Source organism: Sinohyriopsis cumingii, chromosome 2 (genome assembly GCF_028554795.1).
Source record: "Sinohyriopsis cumingii isolate HCF-2022 chromosome 2, ASM2855479v2, whole genome shotgun sequence".
In the NCBI taxonomy this organism is placed as follows: Eukaryota; Metazoa; Mollusca; class Bivalvia; order Unionida; family Unionidae; genus Sinohyriopsis; species Sinohyriopsis cumingii.
Window position 1 is genome coordinate 87,673,236 of NC_142962.1, and position 10,893 is coordinate 87,684,128.

A 10,893-nucleotide genomic window follows, 5' to 3' on the forward strand; every position below is an offset into this window, starting at 1 on the left:
TTAACATGGCTAGATTCGAACCCCTTTGAACTTTTAGCCTTCACATCACTAAAGTCAGTATCATACAGCCCATATTTACTGATAGCTTTAGCTTTCAGCATGCCGGGTAAGAGGTCTGCATTCCCTTTTATGTTCACTGGAATTGTCTTCAGTTCAGATTGCAGGGTTTGGTGGTTCTCAAGATACCATCAAGATTCATAGCCCAGAACAGATTACCGTCTGCTGGTAGTCAACGAGTGTCCCTGATCACTTCTTCCATAGCCAGGTCAAGACCAGCGGCCATGCAAGATTCTGTTTGCACACTGAGATCAATGATCTCAGAAATATTCTGACATCATGGCAGATGTGACATTGGGCATGATAAAGATCTCTCAGGTCTGTTAAATAATTTGATCTCCAGCAACCAAATTCCATAACATTATTTACAAAATAGAATTTGTCTTGGGTTCTAACTTGGCTCAATTCAAGCAAGTTTGACCCTCTTGCTCATGCTTTGATAAAGTTCCTATCATACAAGGAATGCTTCGTGATAGCTTTAGCTATCACATGCAGGATCAGCTACATGCTCTTTTGTTTGACCCGAAGTATCCTCTGTTCAGTTCAGAATGTTCGGTCATCCTCTTTATGCAACCAGGCCCATTTGCCAAGAATCAGTTGCTGTCCATAGGTAACCAACGAGTCATCATTTGTCCTCTCTTTTCCATAGACATGTCTAGAGAGGCAGCCATGAAAGATCCTGTGTGCACCCTCAAACACTACTTGAGATGCACAGGGAAAAGTCGTGGCACAAGCAACGTCTCCTCTGATGTGGCTTACTGCTCCAAAGTTTTGAGCACAGGATATCACGCTTGACACCCTTTATTCCTGGCTGAATTGGGTAATATGCTTGGTGTAGTCACCATATCATAGTAGCCTCACATTTGTGCCCTCAAACACTACTTGAGGCACACACAGACAAGACATGATGTGCACAAAAATCACTTCCTTCAGGTCAAGGTCAGAAAACAAGGCATCACTCCTCAAGCTCTTGATTGTGATTTGTGTTTGAAGTGGGTTATATGTTCAGCGTATTTTGAGATATTTCAAGATCAATGTTGTCTCATTAGGATTACAGCTCACGAGATTAGAGCCATTTCTGTGAGCCTCACTTTCCAACGTAATGTTCTGATCTGAGACTTTATAGAAGTTGTTGGCTGGAATGCAGAATCAACCTTCTTGAGTTTTTACCTCCGATTTAGTGTCACAAAGACAAATATTGGATCTTGTAGGGCCAGTGGCAGCACAGTGTCTAGGTCTTTATATTATTCATAGTATCCTGGAAATTGTCTTTATATTGATCTAGAATTAAATGGCAAGCCCTCTTTTGGATTCTTAAAAGTGTTGTTATGTTTGAATTAGAGGTATTACCCCAAATTACATTACAGTAGTCCAGATATGGCTGAATATAACTTTTATAAAAGATGACCCTTTACTGAAGAGAAATGTATGTTTTGATTTTCCTCATTAGCCAAAGATAAGAATTATCCTTTTTTGAAACATTTGAATAGACCAAGTAATATTGTTATTTATGAATACACCAAGAATTTTATCATGAGGGGTCTAATTAAGGCTCACATTATTCTAGGAGAAACATAACTTACTTTAAAAATTTCCTATCTCTACATTTTTAAAACAACTATTTTAATCAGCACTACTTAATCTGTATTGTGCTCATGTGCCATTAAACCTCATGCATAGAACAACTACTGTTCAGCTGTTTATCATGGGCATCATGCATAGAACAACTACTGTTCAGCTGTGTAACATGGGCATCATGCATAGAACAACTACTGTTCAGGTGTGTATCATGGGCATCATGCTTAGAACAACTGCTGTTCAGCTGTGTATCATGGGCATCATGCATATATCAACTACTGTTCAGCTGTATAATGTGGGCATCATGCATAGAACAAGCACTGTTCAGCTGTGTAACATGGGCATCATAGAACAACTACTCTTCAGCTGTGTATCAAGGGTATCATGCATAGAACAAGTATTGTTCAGCTGTGTAATGCAGGCATCATGCATAGAACAACTACTTTTCAGCTGTGTATCATGGGCATCATGCATAGATCAACTACTGTTCAGCTGTATAATGTGGGCATCATGCATAGAACAAGTACTATTCAGCTGTGTAACATGGGCATCATAGAACAACTACTGTTCAGTTGTGTATCATGGGCATCATGCATAGAACAAGTACTGTTCAGCTGTGTAATGTGAGCATCATGCATAGAACAACTACTGTTTAGCTGTGTAACATGGGCATCGTGCATAGAGCAAGTACTGTTCAGCTGTGTATCATGGGCATCATGTATAGAGCAAATACTGTTCAGTTGTGTAACGTGGGCATCATGCATAGGACAACTACTTTTCAGTTGTGTAATGTGGGCGTCATGCATAGAACAACTACTGTTCAGCTATGCATCATGGGCAGAATTTGGCTGAACATAATACAGTAGAAGTTTGGATTTATGTTTGCAATACTTCTGTTTTTAGATGTAGAATTTGATTAGGATAGATTTAGCCATGCATTCGTGCATCTGTATGTGTGTCTCTATCTTCCCTTTAATGGTGGTAACTTGCATTTTTAAACACTTATTGGGACCATACCTGGGAATTGTTCTTCAGATGAAGGTGTGGCAAGCACACAGTTGGTCGCTGTGACCTACATACCAAGGTTTATTTAAAATTGTTTAAACTTTTGTATGGTGTCATAAAGACATCAACAGCCTGTCCCAGTGCTACACTTAACTATTCATTGCTAAACTAATATGCAGTCGGCATCAGCATTCCATAACCAGTACACTATTCCCTAGCTGTAGTGAAAAACTTATGGTCAAATTAAATTATTAACATTTGGGACAAGGCATTCATTAATATCAATCAATCATTATTTATGCTTGAGTATTCCCAATACAAGAACAGTGTGCTTTACATTAAGAAATCAGTCAAATCAAGGTTCATAGTAAGAGGCTAGTTTGAATTTGGTTTCCATATGGATTAATATTAACTTGGTTATTTATATTTTAGGTTGTTGCCTTTACCATTATCCACCTGAAGGACTTATTTCTATTTTAGGTTGTTGCCTTTACCATTATCCACCTGAAGGACTTATTTATATTTTAAGTTGCTGCCTTTACCATTATCCACCTGAAGGACTTATTTCTATTTTAGGTTGTTGCCTTTACCATTATCCACCTGAAGGACTTATTTCTATTTTAGGTTGTTGCCTTTACCATTATCCACCTGAAGGACTCAGTGTGTCCACTTGACTCTCACATTGTCTACCAGTTTCTAAAGACAAGCAATAATCAACTTTTGAGTTTGCAGGTAGGTTTTTAAACACATTTTCATTAATGTAAAGAACTTTGTTCAGAGTACCAAATACTATTTTACACAATTCAATGGAATGAAGTGTATGATAATTGTCAGTGAAAACCACTCTGACTCCAGTTATTATTTTTTTCACCCTTCCAAATAATGTTTTCAACACCTTTGATCAGAGTTCTGTATTATTCCCTACTTTTTACTGGAGATATTTAAACCGGAATCTAAAGTCACTTCGGTCACTGCTTTTGTTTTAGGAAGATATGAAACTTTTCTTCACCATAAACTGGTTCATATTCCCCTTGGAAAGGCTAGATAGGGTAAAAAAGAATAAATCTCAGTATTTTAACAACATGGAACCCATATAAGCTGTTTCTTTTGTGCGTTTATTATTTTAAGTTCAGTCCCCAGACATGTTGTATGCATGTGTCAGTGACAGTTTGTAAAGAATAGAACACACACTGACAGAGGCGAGATGTCGGTGATCTTTAAATGGTAAGCACCTTTGACCACTCATCAGCTTGGGACCTGTTTCTTTGCAACTGACGTGACTGCAATTACTGAACTTGATAACCTCGAAACGGCTTCTTGTGAAGAACTGGAACAGAACTTGACTACAGATAGCCTCCTGACATGAAGCTGTTTCAATATTTTTGCAAATAATTCCATTTTGCCATCAGATATGGCCATCATTACTGTAAACAAAAAAAACCGGTAAATGGCTTTTCAAAAACTTTTGAAAACAGTGTCATCAAAATCATATGTTTTACAGAAATGATACCATTCTGCCATCAAAATGGAGGCTGTTTCTTATAATAGATACATTTTTTTTTACAGGGTAGGACAAATCCACTTGCCCCACACCAGTGATAACATAAAATTCAGCACAGGCAAGCTAAACTTTGCAATGTACTTGCTTGCAGGCAAGACCAAGAAACAGAGAAAATAATAAGAAAGAGATGGGGAGAGGGGTCTTGGTCAGCTCTATGTTCTGCAAGTTTCATACATGTGATTTGGCCATAGGATATATATTAGCACCTTGAACTTTTATATGTACCACATGGTTTGTTACATGAATGTCTGTAATTTCATTCATCTATCACTATCTTTTTTTCACCTGATAAATTGTCAACAAGGTCTGTCACTTTCATTTGGTAGTCAATTTCAAGGTTACTCTCCAAGATTCTTGCACAACCATGATCATGTGATAGCTGTTTATTTGAAGCAAGTTTTGTGAATGTTTTTAAATGAAAGGCGTTCCTCTGTAATTGTTGGCCATGTGAATTCCACTCTAATGGTTGGCCATGTAGATTCCACTCTAATCGTTGGCCATGTGAATTCCACTCTAATGGTTGGCCATGTAGATTCCACTCTAATGGCTGGCCATGTGAATTCCACTCTGATGATTAGCCATGTGAATTCCACTCTAATAGTTGGCCATGTAGATTCAAACTCTAATGGTTGGCCGTGTAGATTCCACACTAATGGTTGGCCATGTGAATTCCTCTAAGTGCTATTGACATGCCCAAAATAGTCACTAATAAGCTGTGTAGATTTTATGTTGTTTACATAGTAATTATAAAAGACCAATACATACCAATCTGTCTATCCATTTTCAAGCTATCTTTATTTTCTCCTTTGATAAATTTCGACCTTTCCATTTTTCTCATGTATATATCTATCTGCATGCACAATTACTTGTATTTATCTTTTTTTTAAAATGTTATACACAGTGTTAGTGCATTTGGTTGCTTTCTTTATGCAGTTTTTGACAAATTGCAAATCCCAAAATTGGTCATCCTATAAGAGCCTACTAACGTGCTATTTCATCAGTGATGTTTTGGGGATTTGTAATATCTGTTGTGTAAAATCCATGCTCTTAAACAGCACTTACAACCAAATATGCATGGGGTTTAAACTTGTTTTGAACCTGAGACTGCAAATTGAACATGCCACTGGTAGTCTGTAGTCTATCCTGGCTCCATGTCTGTAGGACTTTTGTAATGGTTTAAAGAATAAGATGCAATAATTAATTTAATTTTCAGGGTTTCAGTTTTTGTGATTCACTTTAAACTTTTGGAGTACAACTTTTGTGGTTTTCGTGGGTTAGACCATGAATTTAAGTTCACAACAAGATAATTATGAAGCTGATAAATAAATGTATCTCTACTGTCTATATATATATATATATATATATATATATATATATATATATATATATATATATATATATATATATATATATATATGTGCCATGTCTGAATCAAATCATAAATAAACCCAAATTATCTTCATTGCCTTTTTTTTAATGAGATGCTCATCACAATTCCATTAAGCATATGGAACACAAGAATGATTGTACTAAACACATTTCATACATAAAACTTACTTGAGAATAAACAATCAGCACATTAGCCCAGCTTTCTCAAAACCCATTTTATTCGCATCCATAAATGGTGACGCTTTGTCATGTGTGCAGATATCTTGTTACACTGATGTTTACTGGGTTTTTTTCTGGTAAAATTTGTCCTTTTACCAGTAAGATATGAGACTACGTGTATTCATTTACAGACATGCTGTAAATGTGTTTTAAGTCTTGAAAGTTAACTATCTCAACATCAAAAGTATGTAAGAAGCTAATCTAATATTTTCATGCAACTATAGTCTCATATTGCCACCGACTTTAATCAGTCAGTGACTACAGCAGCACAACACTAGAAGAGAGTTTCTCACTTTGATTGGTTCAGCTGACATAAAGGTATGTACAAACAGTATATTTTCTGCCTTCCTGGTCTATTAAAATAGTCAACTTACAATTAGGGCTGGAGTTACCACAGTTGTCAGAATAATGAAATAGTATTGGATTGCTGCTGCAGCTTAACAATTGAAAGCCAGTTTCATCATCTGTTGTTGCTGTCAAAACAAAGCCAGAAAACATCAAAGAGATAAGCTAACTCTCCTTCCAGTGCTGTTGTGTGACTAATTGCTGGTGCATGAAACAATAAAACTTTAAGCACTTATATTTCTACCTCTTTAATGTTAATCCACACCATTTTTTTATTTTTTATTCATTACAAATTAATAACCACATGTTTGCTAAAGGAACTGTTTGGATTGGATTTTGACACAATGGATGGCCATGAGTTGTGTGATCTTATAAGTCATGCTGAAGTTAGACCCAGACTTAGCCACTAATATTAAACATTTCATGCAGTGCATGTTGTTGTTGTTGTTTTAGGGTTTAACACCATTTGTCAGCACATGATAGGCTATACATGGTGGCCAGTATTAATGGTGGAGGAAGAACCCGGGAAAATCCCGGAAAGAACCACTGACCAACGAGAAGCTATTGGCAAGCTTTCTCACATACCCACATTAGCCGAATCCGAGACTTGAACACACAAAGGTGAGATGGCAGTGATCCATAATGGAGAGCGCTTTAGACCACTCGGCCACTCGGGGCCCCTGCAGTGCATGTAAACACCGTAACTATTTACAAGTGATTTTGGATCCAGAGTTGTTAATTTTTTGTGGGTTAAATTGATGACATAGTGATGATAGTGGAATGAGATCATAGAGTCCAAGTTTCCTCTGACAAATTTCACCCCATTTGAGATATTTTGACATTTATGTTGGGGTATGGGGTCAGAGTCAGTTGGGTATCAGAGAGATGGAATTCGCCACCCCCTGGAGAATGCCAGATTTATTAAGCAAAGAGCACATGTCATTAATGTTTTTGTTGGCATCACATGACTTGACATGATGACATATGCATTCTGCTTGATGAATCTGGTTTCCTCCAGATTCTTGGAACAGCCACAGGTGTCTGGTCATTGTTCTCAGAATAAATATGTTGAGAATTATTAAGTATTCTTTAGTTATTGTTACAATCATTATGTGACTTTAATTTAATATTTCGAATTTTTTGTACAGCAGCATTGGAAAGTGGTTTATTGTTGATATCAAGTGACTACTGGTACTCTTATATCATGGGCGTGTAGGTTGTGAGAGTTGTTTAGTCATGTGACCAGGTAATATTTCATCAGTGCTGTTCTTTTGTTTCATCTATCAGTGGATTAAAGACATAACAAATATTATAATTGCAATCTTTGAGAAACTAAATAATGTTTCTGCCAGTTTCATGCACATATGTCTTGACGTAAGGTGGTTTAAGTTTGCTTAAGATGTGGTTATCCTATGTGCCACCATGCCGTGGTGGCAAATTCTTTTGTCACTAATTGTCAAAATATTTAAATGGGGTGGAAAGGGTCAAAGGAAACTTGGACTAGGGATTGCACTACTGTGATGTTGATTTTCGATGTTGCTGATTGTCAGCACTCTCCTGTTGAGGTCAGAAATGCATTAATTTCATTGTCTTTCTCTAAGGTATGGTTTACAAAATAATTTTCCCTTCTTTATGCAAATGATAAACCATGCATTATGATATTGGTTGTTTAGAGATTTTGCTGGTAAAATTCGGCCTTGTACCAACTATTTCCATCTGTGCTGCTAAAAAGTACCGGAAGTTGTGCAGCCCTTGCAGAAACTCCACTTTGCATGAACAGGCTTAAGGGTGTATGTCGTTAAGTCAGTCATGACCTTATCAGAGAGTACATCTGCACTTTAAATCCATTCATTTAATTAAGGAATGTTCTGGGCCATGACATGAAAAGATAGCTATGGGTCTATACAGGTTGCAGTTGGTTTCAAATTATGTGCATGTAAAGGAGTCCATTTCTTTCTGCCGAACGTACAGTGTTCATTGACTCTTTAAATTTGTGATGAAATCTGCAAGAATTGGTGCCCCATGAAAATTGTGAATTGACAGTAACTTATGGCAACTGCATCTGATTACAGTGATTATACATAGATGGTAGATATCATACCAGTTTAATGGATAATATAGTAAACTTTCTTCTTTTTTTTTCAGCCCATATTTCTTGTTTCACCAGAGGTCTCAGAATCTGATGTAAGCATGATGGAAAGATCGCCACATTTCTCCTCTGCAGCATCCAAATATGGTTCCAGTCAACCATCCACGCAATCACTTGAGAGAAATACATCCCCAGGTGGTGGAGAGTTGACAGCAGGCTGTACATGTAATGACTCTGCCAGATCTTCACATCGTCAGAGCAATCTACGGATGATTGGTAATATTGGAACCTCACATGACACGGAACATTTTACAAGTTCATGTACAAGATCTTCATTGTCTGCAAGTAAAACTGAATACCATTGTCAAACCTCAGGAAGGAGTGATATAAAAGAGTTTGCAAAAGCTGAATATACAGAACAGGAAATAAGGAATCATGTAAAGGACACAACAGAGTCATGTAATCAATGTTCTGGATCTAATCATGTTGATAACCAGGATTATGGAGAATGCATAGTATGCCAAACAGCACAGATAGACTATGCACTTTTACCGTGTCGGCATGCATGTATATGTCACAAGTGTTTTAAACTTCTTGACAGGTGCCCCATTTGTAGAGGTTATATTGAATCATATTTTAAAATGAGAACTTTTACTCCAGATGAAGAGCTACAACCTCAAGCTACACCAATTTTTACAAGAATTAGTGACCTTTTCAGTTTGCAGAATTGGGAACAGTTCAATCAAAGATTGAATGAATACCTTGGTTTTAATTAAGTAATGGATGTTTCTGTCAGTTGGAAACAAAAAAAAAGCATCTAACACAATTAGATCCTTGTTTACACTTATCCTGACTGATGTTTTATCTACATGAACAGTTTGAAAAATAAACATCAGAGTTGCAACCAGTATTCCTTATTTGCAATAGAAATTCAGAATATTATCATGCACATTTTCCTAATTTACGGACAAGGATATAATACAACCTAGTGTGCTCAAACCGCTTGAACATGCAAAGTGTGTCATTATACAATAGAGATATTTTTAAAAAAAGATATTTGTGGAAAATTAGTAAGAAATTTATTTTTGAATGTCAGAAAAATTGAATAAATGAGGGTATAATCTATTATTCTCTGACCAGCAACTTTTGAGCAGGTTTATTGGTATACACAATATTGGTTGCTTGGTGTCACTGTGACCTATATTTTACCTACTTATATTAAAGCTGCATTTCGTCATGTTCTTCATAAAATCCTGAAAACAGTAATTCCATGGCCGTCATAATGAAATACCCTCAGGGCTGTTCTATTAAATTTACATGTAATCAGGGGAAGGCTGTTTTGAATTTGGGTAACCACCCTAATAAGTTTTTAAAGGCTTTCAGAACCCACTGATAGAATTTATTTGATGTTAAAATCACCCACCAATAGATTTTTTTAGGGATGGGGTGGGGTGTTGCAACCTTCTTCAAAACTGCATGTTATTTATGGTGAAGAACTTCATGAATTGTTATTCTATGGCAGTCAAGTCAAAATTGTGATTCCTTAGTTATTGTTAAACATGAACATAACTTTTTAAATGAAAATGAAAATAGGTGTTACAGGTAATCAGCTGTAATTAACGTAAATATATACATCATTTAGACAACATTTCAAAAAAAAAATATACCACTCCGGTGGACTAGTGGTTAGAGTGTCCGTCTCAAAAGTGGGAGGTTGTGGGTTTGATCCCCGGCCAAGTCATACCAAAGACTTACAAAAATGGTACTAACAGCTGCCTCACTTGGCACTCAGCATTAAGAGGTTAGTGTTAGGACTGGTCAGAATGGTGTCAGGATAATGTGACTGGGTGGGACATCATGCTACATGTCTGCGACAAGATGCCCCAGTGCTGGACATCACTATAAACTGCAACAATGCAGACATCATAGCGATTTGACTGATTTTTTTTTAAAGCTATGTTCAGAATCTTAATCACACACACACACAAAATAAAAATATAAATTTCTACATTCTATCATTGACATTTATGCATGCTGTATGCAAATGTAGATGATTAGATCTCTTTCAGCAGTCAGCTTCATAGGGATGTGTTAGCTATACTGTGTATAATCCATGAAATTAGATTCCAAAAATGAAGAGAAAAAAAAAACATGGCTTTATAATACTATAATTTCTTTATTAAAAGTGATCCTGGATAAGAATTAAAATACATATTTTGGAAAGAGTTGAACCTCTTTTATTTATATGAGTTTCATAGGAATCTGATATGAGGGAGGCCATAATCAGTCTTTATCAAATCTTCTCTTTTATGTGTGTGTGTGTGTGTGTGTATGTATATATATATATATATATATATATATATATATATATATATATATATATATATATATATATATATGTGTGTGTGTGTGTATATGTGTGTGTGTGTATATATATATATATATATATATATATATATATATATTGGATGGGAACACTTTCATGGGTACTGCCAATATCAGATAACCAATTCCAATGCATTCATAGTGGGCTCATTGTCCTGGCCAATTCATTGTCAAGAAGAGATCAAATGCGTCAGGAACATTCCATCATTTGTAAAAACTATCTCTACCACTGAAGGTAGGAATACATGACATAACCTTACAATCA

At 36.1% G+C, this 10,893-nt stretch overlaps 1 protein-coding gene across 4 annotated transcripts in view; it reads left to right on the top strand.

Annotated features, from left to right (window-relative positions):
* The window catches only part of LOC149805328 (cell growth regulator with RING finger domain protein 1-like), a 30,313-nt gene extending 21,166 nt beyond the window's left edge, over window positions 1-9,147 (top strand). For all 4 annotated transcript variants that reach the window (XM_089949245.1, XM_089949246.1, XM_089949249.1 and 1 more), the window contains 2 exons: window positions 3,265-3,372; window positions 8,300-9,147. In XM_089949245.1, coding sequence (XP_089805371.1) covers window positions 3,265-3,372; window positions 8,300-9,019 — 828 coding nt within the window. In that variant the 3' untranslated portion in view covers window positions 9,020-9,147. The remainder of the gene's footprint in view (window positions 1-3,264; window positions 3,373-8,299) is intronic.
* Window positions 9,148-10,893: the final 1,746 nt, after the last annotated feature.